Raw genomic sequence first — 23782 nt, 5'->3', positions numbered from 1 at the left:
ACATTCACCCAGTAGTCAAAGCAACCAGCAAAAGTTCAAGTACAAGAGACATTACCTTCTACATTGTCCTGGTATTGGCACACCTGCTCTTGATGCAGCAGTGGATCGATACAGACTGAGCGAATCCTTGTGGGTAAGCGCAGACTGCGGCCAGTCTCAGGTAAGATCAGCATATGTAGCAGAGTGTCAAGGAAGGTCACCCAGTTCCCATTCCACAGAACTTTCCCTACAGTTGCTGCAGAAGAGAAAGAGAAAGCCTCACTATTTCATCATTCATCAGATGCTAGAATGCGACTGCTTATCGAACGCTGAGTTTGGTGTATGTAACCAGCTTCCCCTGTAAACTCCATCAGACAGTTACACATTGGAGAGAACAGCTTTCCCAATGCTCTATTAGAACTCCTGGTTGTTCTCTCTTACCACACAATGTATAGTTACCTCACAAGGCACAGTCAGCTGAACTGTTAATACAAATGGAATTAAAAGATCAAATATTCATCATTACAATACCCAGGGTCGTTGTGCTTCCTTTGAAAGGAAATTCACCTTCACTGTTGCATTCTAGAACACCCTGGAAAGTTGGTCCATAATTATATCCACGCAGATGCAGCTCTTGATAAATATCTTCTTTTGAAAGCATGGGCTTTGAGCTCCTGTCTACTTGAGTCCAAAAACCATCTGGCTGGTTACAGAAATTTTTCTGAGCATTGTTTTCTAGGAGGGAAATCTTCCCTGAAGGGCACAGAAACAAGAATAAGAATCATTACAAATGTTTATAAATAATGGATTTTACTAAGACCGTATATATTCACTTACCACTCACAGCCAGATTCCCATTTCCTGACACCTCAAAGAAGCGGGATGCAGGCATGAGTTTTACTTCCAGCTGTACTGATCCTGCAACAAACATTGAGGAAGACAAGACTGTGATGCCATTTATTTCTACCATCCTCAAGCAGAACTTGTTCTTTCACTGTCTCTAGACTCAGTGCTCACAACATGCCATAAAGATGACCATAATGTATGCCACTTGACTGTATGAATCCATTCCTTTGCTTGGTCATGCTGCATTCTTCTTTACAGTCTCTCTCCTGCACTCCTCCTCACTTTTCCCATGCATTCCTTTCTTCCCACTCCCTCCATCTTCACGACACAGTTGTGCTGTTATACCAGCACTCCTCACTCACCCTTTTTGGGAATGATAGTTGCCTGATGAATTGTGACATCTTCAAACATAACAGCCATTTCCTCCATGGCCATGCCAAGAGATCGTGCCAGTGTTCGCCAAGCCAGCACTAGGTACCCAGTTGCTGGATACAAAACTCTGCCATCAATGCAGTGACCAATCAAGTAGTGGTCAGGAGAGTCAGGACTCACATCTGTCAAAGAACAAAGAGCAGAATAAAAATAATAAAAACACTCTAATAGAGAGGTTTTTACCCCTTAATATTTACAAGAGGTTCTAGTTTCCCCAACTATCCTGCCTGACCATATGCAGGTCTTAAAATTACTCTAACTCTAAAGCAACAGATGTCCCTGGTTTTTACATGTTCTCTCATCCCATTTCAGAAACAGATACAGTTTTTTTTCAATCCAAACCAAACATTTAAGCTTCAGAGGATGGCTTTCAGGATGCTGTTTTGAGTATTCTTTTCTTTGTTTTACAAAAGGAAACACACAGGTAAAGCAGGAGAGTGACAAATAAATAATAAACCCCAAACCAGCAACGCACCAATATTGTAGACTGAACCAGATGCAGAGCCTTTGGAACCTGCTGGAAAGTCTTCAGCTTTTGGAACATCCCAGTCCTGACTGTGGTCCCATTTGATGTATGGAGAAATAAGGGGTGTTCCCACAGGGACAGGGTATTCCACAGATGGGAACAAGTTATTTCCAAGAACATTTATCCTAGAAAGACAAAAGTTATCAAGACAGTGGAGGAAGGGATAGGAAGAAAAAGTAAGGGAAAAAATTGGTTATAATACTTAAGAGGTTGGGCACTAGTTGGTCTTGGACTCCATTGTCTGAGATGTACCATGAACACCTACTGCAGCCCAATTTGTAATTAACATTCTATAAGATGCAAAGTCTATTTCCAGAAGCTAGTTACAGGTTCCTAGGCCTTTGAAATGGGACTTGTCTTTATAAGGCACCTTTCCTGCCCAAGCAGTCTCTAACCCACAAGTGAGCATGCTAAGTATGTAAAGCACAAATGTACATCTCATTTTTTCAAGGTTTCTTGAAGGAGTATTTGAATCCACGTGAAGACATGCATATGAGACCTGAATTCCCTTCTGTTATCCCACTCACCCTCCTCCCCTAGTCTCCTTACCCAGTTAAGTGAATCTTTCCAATCTGTGTTAGGAAGAACTCCAAATTATTTTTGTGCTCCTTCTTCATCAAAGGTAGAATGGTGCAAGTTGGTTTCAAAGTTCTCCTCAAGATAGCCTGGTCAAGCAGAATCCACAAATCACTGGTGGAAGGCATTTTTATGACTTGGTCTTAATTTTTGTCTGTAAGTCTCAAACCACTTTGTGCCAAGAATTTTGTGCTAGCTGCTGGCACATACACCACTTTAACAGGGAAGAGTACCCTTGCAGCAACCCAAGCTGCTGCACATCTGGTAAAGCAGAACCTACAGAATATTAATGTAATTCTGCCAAAACACAAATATCCTTTTCCCAAGCAGACTGTGCACTTGAAGAATTGCCAGGTCACCTTCTCATGCCTCCCACTTGCACACATGCCCTTTCCAGGAGCAGCACCTTCTAGTCTGAAGTATCCTAAAGCATTTTTGAAGCAAAAGCTATTAGACCGAAACAGCCTTGAACACTTGACTCAATTTTTATCTTCTCTCCATTTTGATCCCATGGTCTTTACATGAGAAAAGAAAGGAATGGACAAAAAAAATCAGAACACTCTCAAACCCAGACAATGAAGTCTTAGTCACTTGCATTGGAGTCCAACATGGTTCAATAATTTCAACATGAGGCATATAGTCTCTTTATTGAGAAAAATACCTGCCCAATTTAAAAAACTGTACTCTTGATTCTCCCTTCAAGTCACTTTCAAAGCATAAGACTAAAATGACGTAGTAAAAATACACTGGATTGAAACTCAGAAGCACTGTGTAACTATTTATCTTGATTCATGAGTAACTACTATTCTTCCTAAGACGACTTCTCTTGCATGCCACTGACCAAATAAAAAAGATTAGTCCTTGAGACTTAAGGGACAGAGACAAGACCACACCCCTGATCCTGAGGAGCAAGTATTTCCCAATGCACCCCATGTTCTGCATTCTCTACTATGGAGCTAATTCCACGAGAATCAATTTTTACAGGGTGGGGAGAAAGGAGTAATGATCTGATCTCATTAGGGAAAAGAGAAAACACCACTGCCATCCATCACAAAACCACAACCCAAATTCAGTGTACAGATGGTAACAGATTTTTTTCACAGAGATCTGTTAAGTCTTGGCTTGTCTCACTCCACCGTAATTTTTGCACACACTCTCCATTAGATCCAAACAATGAAATACCTCCCTTACTCATTATGCAGTTCAGAAAGCTGGCTACCAGTTATCTGATGTGCATAGGAACAAATAACAGCAGTAATGTGAATGTCTGGATGAGGAAGTGGTAGTGTGTTAGAGATCTTTTTATTTTTAACATTAACATACACCACCCCCTAAAAAACCACAAAGAAACAAACAAAAAACCAAACATTAAAACTGGGAAAAGCTCAGAATTACTGAAGGAAGCAAATGTTCTCAGAACTAGAGTAAAAAAAAATAAAAGCTGCAGTCCTTCCTAGTCCTCAGATGCTCAAACTACTTGCAACAGCACCATACTATCAATATAGTGTCATACTAAAACAAGTGAATATGATACCTGTAAAAGAGCATGTGGAGCAATCTCTACTACAACAGCATTCTCTGGAATATGCTTTAGACCTTCGTGGAACAGCACTGGATTCACCAGGTTGTTCACATGGTACTCTGCAGAGGAATTCCTAGCCAGATCACCTTGCCATAGAGATTCAGGGATAGATGTACTGATCCATCGTGCTGAGCGAGGTTTAGGGTGTGGAATGACCTACAGACAGTCAAGAAAGCAGGATGTCAGAAAGAGTTACAAATCACAGAGAACAATAGGATAGACAAAAGCAAGTAGCTCCTCCTTTTTGCAGGTCATTTCTCCCAGGCTGATTGCTCAGGATATCATTCTGCTCGAGGCCACGTGATTTCAAACATTAGATTTCATAGAGGTCTACATGCTCTTCAAGAGATTTTCTCTTCCTTCTGAAGACAGGAGTGCCCTTAAGCTCAGCATAACCCACAGTCAACCTAGGTGCCAGAGCAAAGCCATGCAAGCCATGGTTTGGCAATATTACCTTTTTCAGCGCATGGAGCAGTGCTGGTGCAATAGATGCCATGTAATGGGAGTGAAAAGCGACGCCAGCACTGCGCACCTCCTTTGCGAACACACCATCTTTCTTCAGTTTGGCTACAAACTCATTCACAGAGTCCTAAGAAGAGGAATATAAATGAACTAAGAGAAAAGCTCACAAAATACTTGGGATCTGTACAAGCCACTGTAGTCCCTCCATACCCTTCATGAGTTGCCATTTAAGGGGACCCACAGAACAGATGAGGTTATTGCTCAGTCTTATAATTTATCATCCTCTATGCCCATGGATATGAGACATTTTATTACTAGCTTACTGAGGTACTAATATCATTTGCTGTGATCAACTATTTGAATGCCTAAGTTTGTACAAAGTATTATGTCCACTCCACCACTTCAATCCAGCTCCCCGTTTCAAGCAGCTGAACTCTTAAGTAAGTTTCATGCATTCTTCAAACCTGAACTTCACAGGTCCCACTCACAATCCCAGCATGCACTGTATCAGTTCCATGCTCACCAGAGGCCCCGAAACAGTGACAGTGTCCTCAGAGTTGTGACAGGCTGGCACCACATTTGGAGGACAGCGTTGTTTACATTCCTCCCATGTCAAACCTGCAGAAGGAAGACCACAGGACAACAAAAGTGTTTCTAGCTATGAACCTCATCAGAGGAAGCTATCTCAACTGCACAGTCACTGTGCTCAATTCAGCTCTTTGCAAAATTGGGAAGTACTTGCAAAAGACTGACCGGTATCTACCACTCCCCTCCAAAGCAATTCTGCAAAAGCTAAGGATATTTCCCCTAGAGCTTTAACATGACATTTATCATCGTTATGCTGAACACAAGAACAGAAGGCCAAATCTTTGCACCATCCCTTTAATGAATGAAGTGGGGGTAACCCTCACTTTCAAAGAAGCTATAGAATTGGTTGTTTAGTCTCATGTTGTCAATTAGTTTCTAGGAGTCAAGCCCACTTATTCTCTCCCCTGTTCTAGCTTGGATTGCTGAGAGACACAAAATATCCACAGAAATCAGTACCTCTAGTGGCATGCTAGGTTAATATATGAAGCATCTGGTCATACATTATAGAGATATAAGTCACAGGAAGAACTTGAACTCAACATCAGATTATCAAAAACATACTATATGCAGCTTTTCAAGTTCCATGATAAGAGTGTCATTTATTTAATCTCAAGAGGAAAAAAGCTAAATTAGGTAGGTAGTCCTTTGTAGCATTACTTAAATTAAGAAATCTGAGATTATAACAAGCAATCTAGTCCAATATACTGCATTATACCTTCAACAGCTCTTCTCCTAAATGTTTCAGGTTTTAGTTGACTACTGTGTCCAATAAGAAACAGAAGAACAACAGTGCTACCAATAATAATTTTACTTTTAAACATGTAAATTACTATAAAGCCACACCACAAAGCATAACTGCTGGATCCAAAATTTTACCCAACAGCAGGCAAAACTATATGACTTATACAAACACAAAGCAAAGCTTGTTCAGGAGAAAGCTTATTCCTAAGTGCTATTTGGCCATAGTAAATTCCACTAGCTAGCTGCCCACTACATCATAGTGGCTTACTGTTTTCACATCTTATTACTCTTGCAGACAATCAGAAGTCTCCATTTGAAGAAAATTACAAAAAAAAAACCCCACAAACAAACAACACACATCTGTGTGTGTATGATACATATCTATTAAGAGCAAAAAACCTCAGTGCTTTATATTTTCACCTTGTTTCAAGGTGATTATTTATCAGGCCTGTCATTGGTTACCTGACAATAAATCCTTTCATTTCCACTTAAATTTTGGATGGTTACCAAAATCCTGATGTATTCCAGGATAGAGATCACTGCTGTTGTATCCACTTGAATATTTAAGAACCTTTTCTACATCAGAAGACAAGAAAGAAGAGGTAACAGTGGCCAAGATTCTACAGACATGATCGTTTCAGACCAATGTTATCCCAATGGCATACAACAGAGATCAGATACACTTTCCTGAATCACTTTTTTGGTAAAGGTGTACCTACCAACAGCAGCCATTCCTCCGGGAGGCAATTTGGCCTCTTTAACGCATCGTCCCCGCCAATAAGCGGCAAGAATGGCTTCTTCATGACTTAAGGAGTTGTCTGCATAGCCACAAGCTAGTTCTCCCACTGAGTGGCCCAAAATCCCATCAGGTTGCAGACCTGCAGCCTTCAGCATATCAATCTGAGCAATCTGCAAGCAGAAGTAAGATTATTGATTCCATGCCAGAGTAAGGAGGTGCCAGGCCTCAAGGGTACACAGCAGTAGCAAGTACATAATAAACTTTTTGGTACAGACATCCTTGGCCTCGCTGCTTTTTTTTCCCTCACAACTACAGCTCTATTCTCCTTTCAAAGCAATACCAAGAATCATCATGCAACCCCAGTATTGTTTGGGCCTTTTCACAACGTAATTTTCCATTAAGAAAACATTTCCAACAACAGGAGGCTGCCAAGAATGTGTCTGTACAAAGTAAGAGGCAAGGCCAGCTTTCCAGATCACTTTAAAAGCCTGGCCTCTAGTTTATTAAGAAACTATAAATCCCACATTGACACTTAGAATTATGAAGATACTTCATTTAGCTTGACTTAGTTCATTTGCAGAACAAATTTTAGAAGACATTAAATGGAACCTTGCTCCTTGGTACAAACGTTTGCCTAAAACTTCAAGACATTCCTATATCTATTAAAGGAAGAAACTGTGCCACATATACACATGCAAATCAGTTCAGACAAATATTAGTCCAAATATCTTGTAAGAAAAAAGCAGTGAGGCCAAGAATGTCTGTACCAAACGGTTTGTTATGCACTTGTAAGTGGCAAAGCCCAAAACAGTCAAAGGCACAACACACTCCCTCCTCTCCAACAGCTGCCACTTGCTGATTACACAAAACGAGCTTCCATTAATCGGTATAAAGTGTTACCAGCCAAACAGACACATTAGCAGAAGGTGCTTATGTGGATTGAGTCCACTACCCCCCTCCACTAGCCCTCTGAGTCTTGCCTGAATAGCAGCTAGTCCAACAAAAGCATGGACAGTGTCATCAAAAGTGTTCTCATTTGCTTGTAGCAGCAGGTCTGAGACCTTCAGGCCTGTGTTCTTCAAAGCCTCATCTGAACGCAATATAGACTGGCGAAACAGATCCAACTTCATAAGGCTCAGGCCCATGCCTCTCCACTGTGTTCCCATGCCTGCAGGATAGGCAACAAGAAAGTGAGCTTTCAGTAATACTCTGAAACAGTAGACACAACACACATCCTCTGGCAGTTAAAGAATTCTAAGAGCAGAACACTTATGAACACTTAGGTACATTAGAATGTACACTTCCCACATTCTCTAAATTTGGGGCTACTTTTTATTTTGTTGGACTTTGCTATAATCGGAAGACAGTTAAGTTGGAAGGTTTTCATAAAATACAGAAAACACAAGACTCCTAGACATGTCATAGAGTTGCAAAATATTTCCTCATGCTACACTGTAAAATAACAGAGCACAGGATAAAATTGCTCAAGTCCCAGATCTAAAGAGCAATGGAAAAGTCTGGACTCAATGCTGCACACCTACCTGAGCATATGTACCAGAGTGGTCTACCAGCTGCTTGAACTTGCTGAACCTCTCTTATGTCACTTTCGGTGCCAACTAGTGTGTAGCCCCTGTAGGGCATGGAGGACACAGGAACTGCAGAGATATCGCTGACCAGGCTTACAAATGGGCTGCATCCTCCATGTTTTCTGCTCTCTTGAATTAGTGTTTCCACAGCTTCCTGGGTTCTGCCAGAAATCTGAACCAGCCGCGGCATGTTACAAGTCTCCAGAGGCTGGCATTTGTTCTTATTTGGCCTCAGAATGACATGAGCATTAGCACCTCCAAAGCCAAAAGAGTTGATACCAATAAGGCCACCTTTCACTGGTGTTGGTTTACAAACTACCTTGAGAGAGCCATCTTGTAAGGCAGGAATATCTGGATTTGGGGTATTGAAATGAAGATTTGGAGCCCATAGTCCATGTTCCAGAGAGAGAATCACCTGAAAAAAAAAACAGTGTTCTCTGCTCCACATTGTCTCATGACAAACATTCTTCTGTTGTTATTATTTTACTACAAATGACCATGTAGCATATTCTGAAGCAGTTCTCTATGTTTGGATAAAGGGACATTTCAGAGAATAGCACTATTGATGTTACTGAGGCAGCAACTGCATCACCTAGGCAAATTTTAAGACCATGCAGGAAGTCAGCAGGGAACCCAGTCTCTTCCTAACTGGCAAGCCATGCAGGCTTGCTGGGAAAGCAGCCTAGGAACTAAGACTATCACATCATCTTTTTCCCCTCTCAGATCCCATCCCTTTATCACTCTCTACTTCATCCCTCCCCAACTGCACACAGTCACAAATCCTCTTCCTTATCACAACAAAATGCTTCTGTTTCTTGCTTTGCTGCAAAAGAATCAAGCTGAAGCACTGGTAAAGAAGGCTGCTTGCTGCTTTGTACCCATTTGTTGTCTCCTTCATTCAAAAAAGCAGAAACAGCAGACTGGGCAGAACTGGCAGAGCCAAAGGAAAGTATTGAAACAGTGTGAAGAACAAAATAATTGTGCCAAAAAAAGCAAGAGCTCCCTCCTCTCTCAGTAGCTTCTCTCTACATATAGCTCATCACATCAAGCCCACATTCATCTGTAGTCTGCAAATTGCAGACCACAAGGTCAGCCGCAAACACAGTGTGCTCTGTACGTTTGACAGTTCCTTCATCACCCCAGAATGGGGAGTGAGACATACTGTCTTGGGAACTGTTCTTCCAAGTTGATTATCAGACATGGCAGCTTACCAGGGAGAACAACCAGTATAAATATACGACTTCAACTCATAGTCAATATGTTTAAAGCTGTAGTCTAAGTATTTTCATGCATATTGTCCTACAGCTACAACACTATGCACTTGGAATGTGCTGTTGCTTTACACTGATACATATTCTATTTTAAGTTTGGCATGGTTTCTACCTAGGTTTGAGAACACAGTGCAGTGAGCATACCACCAGTGCCACCAAAAAGCTTTGCCTTTGTTGCAAAGCAAGTGATTAGACAGCCTGAGTAATTCAAAGATGCAGGCGAGTTTTCCCTTCCTTACCAGAATTTGACTGAAGAGGCCTTGGCAAGCCTTAGTTTCATTCCTATCTATATAATTAATGGATTTTCTTCAACTCTGAAATCTGATACAAGATCTAATTTCCTGACACCTCACACAGCAGCATTTTATGGAATTCCAGAAGAAAACATTTACATAAACTGAAGACATCCTGAGACAGTTACTGTCTAAGAAACACTGGGTTTGGTGTAGAGGTGGGGGCAACAGTACCTCCAAGTTATGATCCTGTTCTGACAGATCACAGAACCACACTAAACAGTTTGTTACATAAAACACAGTATGGATTGAGAAGCTAATTCTATGACTAAGCTATCAGTCCTTCTAAGAAGAATGTGTCAGTCAGAGATAAAGGCACTAAAAAACCCCTGAACTTTTCTCTGCAGAGAGATGGACACTGCTATCGCCATGCAGGTGAGGCTACTCACAAGAAGTTGTATTTGGGTCACAAGTAACCACTTTGAAGAGTCTAAAATTCTAGCAGTGGCAGTGCACGTCACTTTGGTTTGCAGGGTTCTGTGCTAATAGGCTTATAAACAAGTGTGAACATTAGCTAGCTCTCTGCTAAGCAGTTTAGCAGCCAGAACCAATAGATGACTGTCTGCCTACAGCAGTAGTTAGCAAGCTGGTTGCTAAGACAGACAGTTATTCATGCTGGTAGCCTCATCCCAGAGAACTCACCTGGCTTCTTGCCATCCTAAGCAAGAAGAGGAAGAGATGATATATCCCTCACAGAAAGCCAGAAGGATCAGCTGCTCTTTTGGCTCTGAAAGCCCACACTCATCTTTGGTTACTGTCAACTACTCTAAACATTCAAATCCCTCTAGGTCTATGTGCCTCAAACCCAAATGACTTGCAGCACAGTTCTGCTGGAAGGTCCAGTGTAAGAATTGACAAAGTAATCGATAAGGATTAACAAAAGGATCCCAAAGCCTTCATTCTGAGCAGAGCTACATTCCTATAGAATTCAGTAAGAAGCAGGAACTGAAGTGTATGCACACAGCAGAGGGCCACCTGAACATTTAGTGGTTTGCAGGATAGCCACCTGAGCTTTTCACATGTGAGTATTTACATGTGAAGCAAGTAGTTAATGAGAAACACCTGAGTTCCTATCAGTGAGCCCTGAATCAATGCAGATTTTCCCTAAACCAACCAAACAAAACCCCACACGCTGGCATTACCCATCATCCCAAATTTTCCTTCTCAAGCCTCCTGTTACCTTGGCTAATGCGGCAAGTCCTGAGGCAGGCTCTGGATGACCCATATTTGATTTGGTTGATCCGATCAACAGTGGTTCCCGCTCACACTCACAGAAGACACCTGTAATGTTATTTAGTTCCTGTGGATCTCCAACCTAGTATGAAGAGAATCAGAATGACTATTAGCCAGCACTTCCAAAACACCACCCCAAAAGAGAAATCTGAGAGGTTATAGTGTTTGGGCAAAGTCCAAAAGTAGTGAAGCAGAACATATTCTACTAATTGGTAGAAGGCAAAAGGATTTCACTTTGGGAAAATAAAGAATAATTTAACAGAAAAGTGTGGCAACTGATGGAAGGGAAGAAAACATTCAGTCCCTAAAGGGACCATGCTGACCTTGGTGCCTGTTCCATGAGCTTCAATATACTCCACTTCTTCAGGTTTGACACCACTTTCCCTGTACAAAGATCTGACCAACTGCTCCTGCATCTCTCCAGACGGGAATGTCACACCTAGGATCAAAATTGCTGTCAATTCCACTCCCCAGGTGCTTCCTGTTCTGATTTTAGCACCCCTTCATTTGCTTTGGGCTGCCAGGTCCCTCCCCAAAACCCAAACTAAACTAAAGACCTTTTCACCACGTCCTTAGCTCCAAACTCAGGCTCTTTGTAAGAAGAGCAGAGGAACCAGAAATTAACCTAAAGCAACGAGTTAGACTAGGGTGGAAAGATATTGGTCAACAGAATACTATATGTCTAGATTAAGTAAAACGTGTGAGCTTTGTGTCACCACAACTGGAGAGCAGGAGAAGCTAGACAACAGTCCAGTAAGAGCTTTACAGTTATAACCATGTCCCTACACTTCTGCCACCAGTGCAGAAGTTGTCGTGAGGAATGCTAAACTAGCAAGAGAACACCACTGTTACTTCAGTACAAACCAACGCTTCCAAAACAGGGCCCTGAACTTTGCATTATCAAAACCTCAAAGACAAAAAGCCATTCACACACCTAAAGAACCCTACAACAGACCATTTTTTATGGCAAAGACTCTAGACTGAACAGTTCTGTAGGTATCTCACTTCAGCAGCTCAAGACCCACCTTGCTCCTTAAAGCCATCAGTATTCACTCCAGCGTTCACTATTGTGGCATAGATCCTCTTAGCCATAGATCTCTTGGTCAAAAGAACAACAACAGCAGCTTCAGAACGACAATATCCATTTCCTGAGAGCAGAGAGAACGAGTCATTACTTCTGCTCTGCTTTGTAAAGTGTTGTCAAACACCATGCAGTAAGATTGCTGCTTACAATAGACTGATTTGAGAATTTGATATATCTATTTATTTTAAAGAAAGTTGTCATGACCTAGAAAGACACCGTGCTCATCACAAATGACAACAGCAATTTTCCATCAAGCGACAGCTAATTTTTCTCCCCAGAGGCAGAGGGATGAACCATATGGAATTAGTTTCTTCCCCAGTTAGTTGTCCAGGTTCAATAGAGAACACAACATAGATCAGGGTATGTCCCACACAGTGCACCTTGGAACAGCTTCAAGGTTAGCTCTTTGCTGTATTTAAAGAGTAGCTGGTCACAGACTGTACAGAAAGTTACTCTCATACAACTTAAGCTTTTCTACTAATGCCTTACCTGAAACATCAAAAGCCTTGCAGGCACCATCAGGACTAAGCATACCCAGTTTCATGAACTGCACAGATGTGTTGGGTTTCAGCAAGAGGTTGACCCCTCCTACTAGGGCTGCACTGCACCGCCCATGACAAATCGCCTTATAAGCATTCTCCAGAGCAATGAGGCTAGAGGAGCAGGCTGTGTCAACAGTTAGGCTTGGTCCTTAAGAAACATAAGGAAAAGCAACCTTTATTTCCTAGATTCTTCTCCAAGGACTACAGAATGGGATTATAAGAAACATATTTAAAACAATGTTAAATAAGAGTCGCTTCAGAACATAGCAGATAAACCTAATGCAATGGGAGGCTAGAACCACCACCTCTGTTTCTTACAAGGTAAGGCATGACAAAAACGGGAAAAAATTATGAACAGATTTGCTTTAAGGGCATTTAAAAAATTTTTGTCTCTCCATCCAAAAGAGAACACAGCTTTACAGGCAAGTCATCTAATTACCCATTCTCATCAATAAAAATCCCTTGCCCTTCCTGATGCTGCTGCCCTTGCCATTATCTCTGTTCTCTGCTGGAATCCACATTTCCATCCATCCATCCATCCATCCATTCCTTTCAATACCCTACATGGATTGAATCATACCCATGCTTTCAATCACATCATTTCCATGGCTCTCCTACTTCTTCCACTTTACTCAGAATAAAGCCAACTGCTACAGTCAGTAGCAGTTTATCTCTGGTATTGCCAACTTCCACACATCTTGATACCAAATAGCAGTCTAAAGGCCAGAAAGGACTGAGGCCTTTATATAACGGCTTCCTGACATCACCATCTTTCAAATGAACATCAGCTATGCCCAGCATCAGCAGCTGAGTTATAAAGCCTTACAGGGAGTCCTATCATATAGTCACTACATATTTTTTACTTCTCATAAGCCTCCTCAAAATTGTTACATGCTACTTTCCAAAAGGTGTCTGTGCCATAATATCCATCCCAGTCCTCTACAGCAACCGTAGTACAGTCATGTTGAAATTGCTATTGCCAATCAGCATCAATAAGTTTGGGGGGCACTTACCTTTGAAGTCATAGAAGTAGGAAACCCTGTTGGCAAGCATAGCACGCTGACAGCCAGTCATACTGTACCCCACAAGCTCTTCTGGATCTTGGCTAAGGGCTTCGCCAGCTTCTGACCCACTGGCACCAACCCATACACCTGTGTCTGTGCCACGGAGGGTGCCCGGATTAATACCTATGGTGATTGGAAGGTAGGATACAGTAAACAAAGTGAAGGGCAAACTGGAGAGACACCAGATACACTGGCACCAGTTCACCAAAATCTACTTATTGTCCCTTTCTGGCAGGCCTGCAGCACTGTTGCCTTGCCTTTACGAACCTTTCAACTGTTGCAACTGCAGATCTTACATGTCTTACTTCAGAGTCCATCAGGAAGTTTGGTATCGGCTTTTGGCCAGAACATACTGTGCCCTCACAAAAGTTTTCAGCAGAGCTGGGCATTGCTAGAGTCTTGTGTAAAAAAGTGCACAGATTACGAAAAGTACAAATGCTGACAGCAGAAGCTAACAGCTGACTTCTAGTACAGACTGAATGGGAGAAAAATCATGGCACATGAAATGTCATGTGAGCGCATCAATATCTATCTCCAGCCCAGATCTGGAGTACAAAATAGAAATGAGAATTCTTAAGTGCAAAAATAGCCAACAACCAGAACAAGAAACAATTTTGCTCTCAAAAAACCTCATAGCAAGGTCAACTGTCAGAAATCTCTGCTGTTTCTTCTCTGAGCTTCAGGCATCCTGGAGACAAAAAGACTATTCAATCTCCAAATGGAGGCTGAGAAGCAGAGAAGCAGAAGTTCATTTCAGTAAGTCACAGAATCACAGAATGTTAAGTGTTGGAAGGGACCTTAAAAGATCATCTAGTCCCAACCCCCACTGCCATAGGCAGGGACATTTTACTCTAGACCAGACTGCTCAAGACCTTACCCAACCTGGTCTTGAATACTGCCAGGGTTGGGGCATCCACAGCCTCCCAAAACAACCTGTTCCAATACCTCACCACCTTGACAGCAAAGAAATTTTTCCTCCTATCTAACCTAAGTTTGCTGTCTTTCAATTTGTAACTAGTCAGTACTAGTGAGGTGGTTCCAACTTCTTCCCCATGTGCTTTTGTTCTGACATGAAACTGATTAACATGAAAAATAAAGTTCTTGGCTCAGTGGATAAGTAACTCAAAATCTCGTAACACTGGAAGTGATAGAAGAGAGAGGCTCCTATTTCAGAAAGCACACTTCCTAGGAAAACCTTCTACACAAACAGATCAAATGCTACAGCTTTTCCATGCATCCGGCCAATAGACAGGAATACATCAGGCCATCTGTCATTCTTTTAGACCACAGATGGGAATTCTAATCAAGTCATGCTCCTTTTCCTCTCACAAAGGAATTATTACGGAATATTAGGGTAGAGCAGAAGAACAGAAAAGCTCAAGAACTGTTGAAGTGATTATGTCATACTGGTTGTACCATATGATGCAGGTACAGATTTGTTAGCAGCCAGCACTGATTCCTTGTTTGCGTTCCAGAGACAACAGCTTTGTTCTAACCCCTACACTGGGATCTGGTAACCCCCATACCATGTCTTGGATCTCCTCTCTAATGTGATGGCTTTCCCTTGTTAGAGTTCTCATCACACAGGTGCATGTCTGCACCTGTTACAAAAAGACAATACAGCTTAATTGTCCCTCTTTAGTCATTCATCCACTTACCTCCATCCAAAATAGCTTCATAAGAAACTTCCAACAGCAAGCGAAGTTGAGGATCCATCGTATTAGCTTGTTTGGGGTGAACCCCAAAAAAAGACGCATCAAATTTGCTTATGTCCTTGAGCTTTCCATTTCTCTTGGGCAGTCCATAAATTCCTGTGAAGAAAAATCTGACACTGAGTCCCAAAATACATCAACGGCAAAGCAGCTACAAGCTGTGAAACACAGTACAGAATGACCAGAATGACTGCAGTTGATTTTCAATTACACATGAAACCTCACACCCCTGTGCAGTACCCAGAGGGCTGCATGAGTATCTACCTCATCTGGGAATGAGCATGCTCCATTAGCAAAAACAACTGCAATTTTTAGGATCTCCTGGATATAGCAGCAAAAGATATCTACCTAGTTTAACCATTTTTGCTTTGGCAAGTTGTACCAAGCGCATATAGTCTAAATGGTGGTTCCAGTCAGTCACCAGTTAGAAGAAAAACAAAAGCTGCTTTTGACTTCTGCAAATCACTAGCTTGGATTAGGTAGACATGTGCCAAATACTTCAAAAGGACAATCAGACAAAAAAGGAACATTGTAAGAAGTCATAAACCACAGGACTGGAATCCCTGTACTACTTTTGAACAGCAGAAAAATGTCAGAGACATCATACTGTCACAGCTATCAGGTGCAGGTACAGGATTAATGTTGCCTAGCTGCTCTGTCAGAATGCTCTTGAATTTGAAAGTAAGCTACATATTATTTATAAGCTGCTACTGCATAGGACGTAACATTATGAAATGGATTGCGTGAGACCTTCATAAAAGTATTCTGTTACTGAATTTCTTGATGATTTATCTGAAATTAATTCAGGTCTGGCAGGATTTCAATCTCATAAATTCTCTTTTAATAGGATAATTCCTCTAAAACACTAGAACTCAGGGCTCCAAAAGGACGGACAATAAACATTTACCTGGTTTCCACCTCCGATCATCCTCTGTGACCATATCAACTCCATTAAGCAGGTTCTCCCAAAACTCTTGCAAGTTCTCAGATTCTGGCAGCCTTCCTGCTATGCCTGCAATCACCACGTCCTCCATCTCTTAACTTCTCCCTGTTGCTGAGATCCACAAAGCAGTAAGGCTAGTAAGATTTCACACAGAGCAAAGTATATGTGTCTTGTCTTCCTGACATGTTGTGACAAACAAGCATATTTGCAGGAACACCCACACAGGAACAGCCCATGGAGTCTCTACTATTAAAAAAAAATTCCAACTAATCAAACAGATCATAAGATCCACGGGGTTGATAAGGATGAAAAATTTATCCCAAAGCAGCATCAGAGTCTGAGAACCACCAGTTTCTATATAACAATCAGAAAATTAGTAAGTCTGCCTCTACCAAATGCACAGCACAGCCTCTGTGAAGTCAGCAGAGAAGAAAGATTAACATGCTGCAGCAGATGTGGGTGGAGAAATTATGAAATACATATAGTAAAATACATAATTACAAGGCAAACCTAACAGGTAGCAAAACAAGTTCTACAATCATTCCAAAGTTAAATGCTAACTTAAGAATCAATAATCAAGATTTGTTGGACATGAAAAAAATGAAACCTTAAACAAACAAAACTACAAGATTGCACAAAATCACCTCCCCTCCCCAAATAAACAGCACAACCCTAACCCCCTACCGCACCCCCCCCCCTCCCATTTAGCATCACTTTAAATGCCAAAACAGAAGATATAAATGTTACATCTAAAGTGTTTCCTAACTGGACCCTGCAGCACCACATGTTTAAAGAACTGGGAATGCAGAGCTGACTACACATGATAGAGGGTGGTGCTTTAAGATATGCTTTGGCAGAAGAGATTTGGAATACAGACAGGATGAAAAACTTCAGCTGTTGTCCCAAGAAATTTGCATTCAAGACCCCAATCTCAAATACCACAAGAAAGCATCATGCTGCATAACATAGCATGGCAGGGCACCTGTATCAGACCACATCAGCACCAAATGACAGACTATATACCAAACTCCTTTATCTTCTATTACAGTAAAAATGCATTAACAACTAAGTAGAGATGAGGCAAGTTAACTTGATGCTTCAGTTAAATTCAAATTATTTTAGATCCTAAGTAGACAAGTTAAAGGAGTAAGGGAAATTCTCACACATATGGTGGGAGGTTTTTAAGATGAGAATAAATAAAAGTACAGCTGCAGGATTCAAAGAGATAGTAAGCATTCACAGTACTTCCTTAAATAATCCTTCTGGTAAGTAGGAGCAAAATATTCTTTAATGTGTGGGATTTTAAACAAGTAAAAAATACAAAGAAAAGTAGGCATTCAAACAACTACAAGTCTGCCTTAATGACTTTGAAGGAAAAGTTTTGTTATGAAAGAGCTGAAGTTTGACTTCCATAAGATATTACACTACATAGTGGTATGCAGGCCCATTGCTCAAGTGGTGCTGGTGCTTGATCATCTCCAAAATACATTACTAATGGGTACTCTCTGATGAGTGCTTAGTTGCAGCTTTTCCAACCCAAGATGTTTCATCTGGGCATTGTTTTGCAGCCTCTTTCAGAACTTCCTGATGCTTTTGAGCAAGAAACAGGCCCCTCTTCCATCCACACACTAGACTGCTCAGGCAAGGTGATACTTCTCATAGCTGCATGAGGTTGATAGGGTGTGCAGAAGGAAAGCAGAACCCTCTGCACAGCTGAGGTGTAGCTCTGCCAGAATGTAACACCACAGAGTCTGTCTGATTTCTTTTGCCCTTCTTTCCTTCAGTAGTAATCTTGATTCAGATCTGTGGAGTAACTGGAATTATGCAACACCTAACATGAAGCAGAAGAGATGATTACTTCACCCAGTCCATTCCTTCTGGGAGCAGAAACAGAAGTGCTCCCAAAAGGACATCTTGGATTTCTAGGTCTTGTGCTAAACATCCAAACAACAGAAGGTCTATTCCCCTCTTGTTCATTTAAAAAAGGAAACACTAAGGGCCAAATTGACCATGGCCCTTACTGAGAAACTAGTCCCCAAAATTCAAGTTGGTAGTAATAAGCTCAGTCCACCCAGTGAAGAGTTGAGAGAAACCTCTCAGTTTTTCCACTCACACAAAACTAGTAAATCAGTTTTACTACTGGCCTCACCACTGTACACCAATCACGGGCCACAACTCCACTACACTTTCACCATTTCTGTTCTGGGGCAGGGAAAGAGAGATCTTGGGCACAAAGTTTACTATTTAAGCTTAAGGTATGAGACATGAAAATTACAATTTAAGTACGACTCAGTTTTGTACCTCAGTTCTTTGGTTGATGATCCTTCAGGAGAGAAATGTAATCTTTATTTCAGGGGACTGAAACATGACTTCTGGGATTGTTCCTTCCCATCCTGGATCATCAGAAAAACTCTATCCAGGTACAACCAATTGACAAAGCACTCCTTTCAGAGAGTGAAGTAATGAAATTCATCAACAAAGCAATTTTTGCCAACTTGTTATGAATGTAGTTGAGCAAGACTATGTCAAAGGTGGAGAAAAAGATGCTGCAGTAATCAAAATCAGGAAAACAAGAGCCAAGAAGATAATTTTAACTTGGGTAAGAAGAGCCACAAATTGAAATATTTTAATACACAAAGAACCAGAAAGATTTAGACTTGTCACAAAGACAAGTGCTTCAAATCCGTTTCACACACTGTCACAATACATCTAAGATAAGATACAAATTATGGAATAAGCAGCAGAGAGCACAGAGAATCTGCTATCGGAAAACAAGAGTGGTCAGAAGAAAAGTCATTAATATTAAGCCATCCCTGATTAAACACTGATTACAGCAGTTGTTACAGCTACCAATAACGTTTTCGGTCTTCCTTGACGGACAGTATTCAGGTAAACCATTTTAAAGTTGATTGACTTTGCCCCCAAATGGTGTATTGCATTATTATTTTACTTTATTAGAGACTTGCTTTCCATAGAGCATTTTTGACTATATGCAGTAACACAGTACACTGACAAATTTTCAAGTATAGGGCTTAGCACAGATCAAGAAAGAACATTTATTTCTACATGTTTTAAAGGAGATTAGACTACAGCAAACATACAAACAGAGTGCTCCTACTACCTCTGATGAGCACAGTGTTCAAAAGCAACAGGTCAAATCAGGAGACAAAGACAAAGACGGACAAACAGGAGTCTTCTGTTTCTTAAAGCTGTATTTTCTGAATCCAACTAGACAACTAACATCCTTCTTCCTCAGTTTATCCCATGCTTTTGTTTAAATTGAGTTGTGCAAGTTTTCCTTTCACAGCTTGTGTTTTTAATTGAGTAGAGAGCAACCATACCACAGCCAACCTTCCCTCGCTCTGATGAAGTATCAGTGCAGTAGATACCTCAGTTAAGCCTAAACTATCATCTCGCTAGATTTGCACAATATTTTTCAGCAATTCTATTGTGTTGCTGACTCAATCAGTTTGTGACTAGTAATAACTAACAACCCCTTCTGGTATCAAAGCTACTCTTAAACTGAAATACTGTTTTCTATTGCATTTAAAACATTTTTTCCATCCCTCACTAATCTGGCACCAAAAATTAATCAAAATAGCATTAACCATCATTTTCCACCATCCCTGGCAGCTGTAAACTTTTTTATAATACTTTTATCTACTGTTTCCCTACAGAAATAACCCTCTGACCATTAAGCATATAAGCTTACAGAGGGGAAAAAAAAGCCAAAAAACCCCAAAAACTACAAACAAAATGAAGGCAAAATCTGATGCCTTCGCCTGCTCATACCTGACTTGCCAACCACTGAGCATAAACTTGTTCTGCTGTAACTTGTTCACCTAGGGTTTGGTGAAGAAAGGGAGAGGGAGGGAGAAACAGCTGTTCGCAAAGAAATAACAAATAAAAACGAAAACTTGTTTTGCCTGATGCGCACTTCCTTTTCCTAGACAGGATCAAAATATTTATTTCACCGTTATTTTGATAGCTGTCATCACGGTGGGGCAGAATCCTTAAAGTCAGTTCTGCTATTTTTCTAGACAGTCTAAATCTTAATCTTTTTTGGTGCTCTCATTATTGTAAAAGGAGACACTCATGACTCCTCCATAGCTTTCTTCAGCACAGATATTGACAAAAGGACTGTTTTCTTTGTTTTTCAGAATGATTACATCACAACCCAAGCTTCCTAATCTCTGGCTATAATTTCTACAATTTTTAATAAAAAACTGTCCTTACACAGAAACTTTACTTATGAAAAGCTATAATACTTGCCTCCAAAGACCTCTTCACAGAATAGAAGAAAATACAGTCTAGGCTTCATTCTTCTGAAATCATTTGGCTACCATCAATCTATATGTTACAGATTCAATTTAACTAAGACCTTTCAAATGCCTCTGTTTCGGGTAAGTATTTGTCCTGTTGACCACAACACAAATGAAAAACAGTAGAGTGTGTTTAAATCTAAAATGCACAACTTAGTGGGAAACACAATCTGGTTCAAAGCTGTTACTGGAGAAAAAGTAAGTTAGACTTTGCTCATGGGATCAACACAGCTTGGTTTATTCCTAAGTGGTCAGAAATTACCTGTATAAAAATCTAAGTCCCAAGTATAACTAGATCATGTTTGTAAAGTATCTGTTCATAACTGCCCTCACTCTCTGAATTCACCCACTAAATGCAGCCTTTCACAATGTACTATTCACTTTGTTTCAAGGATAGAGGCTGCAGGAAAAATGAATCCTTTGCTCATGTGGGTTGAGATTTCTTCTCCCATTTTTTTAAGACAAGATATGCTCCAAAGCCCACAAAAGTGGTCTGATGGAGTATGCAAGTTAGTTTACACAGCCTTAATACTGCCTGTTTAAATTTAAGCATACAAATAAAGCTTTTAGCTAGGAAAATATGCATTCAGTATCTTACAGGGCCGTAGCCAGGGAAGGAACGTGGAATAAGAACCGAACAGGTGCGAAAGCAGCCAAAGAGAGAAGACGATCATGTTCCTAACAGAATCGCATCATCAAATCCATACTGGTGGACGATCACCGGGCTATTTCGTTTGAGCCGCTGGTTTATATCGAAGTGGGAAAAAATAGTTTAGCAGTACACGGCACGTTTTTTCCAGATGGATTCCCAGAACCTATCAGCGAGTGTCCCTTCCCAATATCGAGCGCAGATCTCCTCTCGTACAAGCTTCTTCAGCTTGCCACGACCGTGCCTTCGCGCTAACCCGGGGCGGCGCGGAGAGCGCAGCGCCGTCGCCCCGCTGCCCGGGCGGAGTGGCCCGTCCAGCCCCGGCGCCCACCCGAGGCAGTGCGCTCGAACTCGGGCAGCGCGAGGCCGCCGAGGCCGCCCAGCCCCGCGCCATGCGCGGTCCCTCGCGCAGCCGCTGCCGCCGGGCGCGCGCGAGGACTGCGGGCAGCGGGGCCCGGCCGTGTCCCCGATGCCGCTCGGCCCGGCGGCGAGGGCTCGCGGCTGTGGCGGCGGCACAGTCCCCGCCCGCCGCCAAGATGGCCGAGCGCCAGCACCACCTTGCCGGGCGGGCGGAGTGGGAAGCTGCGGTGCGGTAACAAGCCGCTGAGGTGGGGGACTCTCCTCGGAACGACCGCGCGGGGCCACGACAGAGTGGCCCGCAGCAACAGGGCGCGGCAACCCCAGGGCCGGTGAGCAGAACCTTCCGGTCGCGTGGACCGAACCCGTGGATCCTCATCGCCCACCCAGCGTAGAGGGCAAGATGGAGCCTCCCCTCCCTCCGGGGCACAGCGGCCCGCGGAGCCTGAAGCAGAAGCTGCCACTTTCCTCACCACGCCGCACCCGCTGTCCCGCCGATACCTGCACAGCTGTGGGTGGCTTCGTGTCGGCAAGACTGTGTCGTCAGCTCAGTGCGGGATCGGGATGCTGCGGGACGGGCGCTGCGGGTGGACGCTGCGGCGGCTGTTGCCGAGCTGCGCACGGTCGATACTCCGCGTTCTCCTCACTATCTCCCTCTAGCTCCCACCGCTATTTAAGCAGTCGCCACCTCCGGCGGCCACGCCACATGGGCTGACAGTTTACGCCTCGCCGCAGTCCAATGAGAGCCGGGGCAGGGCCGCCCCGGTCAGACCCGGGGTGATGCCAATCCCTGCCCGCCGGAGCCTCTCCACGGGAGGAGGGGGCCCTGGCCAGGCCAGGGGCGGACACAGGCGGGCCCCCTTGCCTGCGGCACCGGGCCAAGCTCTCGCGTCCCGCCCCGTACTGGAGGCCGCGGAAGCCCAGGCGCTGCGGGCGTGCCTGGCTTTGGGCTGGCCTGGCCGGGGACGAGGTAGCGCCTATCCCCCGTGGGCGCGGATCGTTTCGTGTCCCTCTCCCACCTCCCCGCGGGTAGGTACACTATTGGGCGTACGGCCATGCCGTGCCGGCACCGTGGCTCGGCGACTGACGCGGGCGCCGGTCCAAGCGCGATCGGATCGCGCAGCGCCCGCGCGCACCCGCGGCGCACAAAGGAAAGGGACGCGGGGCCGGACGTGCAATCCCGGGACGGCACCCAATACGGAGGCGGGGGCACGTGGGCGGGGGCGCGACCCTGCCAATCGCGCGGCCCGAGCGGTGTTGCTAAGCGATAAGGCGATGTGGTGACGGCTGAGGGATGGCTGGGGCCGCCGGCAGAGCGAGCAGCGCCCGTCGCTCTCCGGCGGCGGCGGTCGTTCACCCCGGCAGAGCGCGGTCCCGGGGTTACCACAGGGCAGCAGGCACGCCGGCGAGGGATGCGCTGCCCCGTGCCCAGGCCCGTCGCGCCGCCCTGACTGGCGGCAGCACCGCGAGTCCGGAGGCGGGGGGGCGGGCACCAGAGATTCCCTCCCCGCCGTGCCCCTGCTACGCCCCCCTTCCCACCGACGGAACGGGGCGGATCGCTCTGCGTGTGGGCACCTTTCATCCACTTTCCCTGTAACTTGCATTCCTTCAGTTAAACCCGAACAGTAACGAAGCTGAATTTTCTTCTGTATTACCTACGACTGCCACTTCGAAACAAAAAAGTCTTTCGGTCGGCAAATGTGGGTTTGAACACGGGGATACAAGAAAGTCCCCCGCCTTGTCTCTCGTTCATGGGTTGGAACTGGCTCTGGGCAGAGCCCCACTCCCGAGTAGTGCTTGCACTGCCGCTTCGCAATACAGCTCCATTTCAACCTTCTCGGGGCAGACCTTTTGCCTTTTTCTATATATTCCTCAACATAACAGGTTTTTAACCCTTTGATAAGACAATAATAAATAATGCCCTCTTTTACCTTTTCAGTACTCTCTGATCTGCCTGAATTCTCTTCTTTATAGTCGTTCCTTTCTTTGTACAATTCAATAGTATCCACAGTAGTACCTTGCTGCCACTCTTCTAATCTAGTTCTTAGAAATCAGTGTCCAGTTTTTAAAATATTTTGGTCATAAAAGAAATAAATGAGAATTTTCCTGCTGTACTTGGTATACCCTTAGGACAACCTCCCCACACAGGAGAGAAGCAGTATGGTCATATTATTATTATACATATTTTGTTAATTTTCATACTTACATGCTATGTTCTTAGAAGTACTCTGAAATGTACAATAACTGAACTACTT

At 43.3% G+C, this 23782-nt stretch overlaps 1 protein-coding gene across 1 annotated transcript in view; it reads right to left on the bottom strand.

Moving 5' to 3' along the window:
• The window catches only part of FASN (fatty acid synthase), a 41691-nt gene extending 19520 nt beyond the window's left edge, over positions 1-22171 (bottom strand). Inside the window, exons 1-20 of the mRNA XM_063409121.1 lie at positions 22029-22171; positions 16164-16310; positions 15203-15355; positions 13494-13667; positions 12428-12628; positions 11880-12002; positions 11178-11293; positions 10802-10936; positions 8013-8472; positions 7452-7639; positions 6452-6641; positions 4927-5021; positions 4396-4530; positions 3894-4097; positions 2333-2448; positions 1733-1908; positions 1188-1379; positions 817-897; positions 547-732; positions 56-235 (exon numbers count right to left, since the gene is read on the bottom strand). Of these exons, the coding sequence (XP_063265191.1) occupies positions 56-235; positions 547-732; positions 817-897; positions 1188-1379; positions 1733-1908; positions 2333-2448; positions 3894-4097; positions 4396-4530; positions 4927-5021; positions 6452-6641; positions 7452-7639; positions 8013-8472; positions 10802-10936; positions 11178-11293; positions 11880-12002; positions 12428-12628; positions 13494-13667; positions 15203-15355; positions 16164-16290 (3232 nt within the window). The 5' untranslated portion in view covers positions 16291-16310; positions 22029-22171. The remainder of the gene's footprint in view (positions 1-55; positions 236-546; positions 733-816; positions 898-1187; positions 1380-1732; positions 1909-2332; positions 2449-3893; positions 4098-4395; positions 4531-4926; positions 5022-6451; positions 6642-7451; positions 7640-8012; positions 8473-10801; positions 10937-11177; positions 11294-11879; positions 12003-12427; positions 12629-13493; positions 13668-15202; positions 15356-16163; positions 16311-22028) is intronic.
• Between the last annotated feature and the right edge of the window lie 1611 nt (positions 22172-23782).

This window comes from Prinia subflava, chromosome 12, assembly GCF_021018805.1.
Source record: "Prinia subflava isolate CZ2003 ecotype Zambia chromosome 12, Cam_Psub_1.2, whole genome shotgun sequence".
Classification (NCBI taxonomy): domain Eukaryota; kingdom Metazoa; phylum Chordata; class Aves; order Passeriformes; family Cisticolidae; genus Prinia; species Prinia subflava.
The sequence above is the reverse complement of the archived record's forward strand: the minus strand, read 5'-3'. Positions and strand labels throughout refer to the sequence as shown.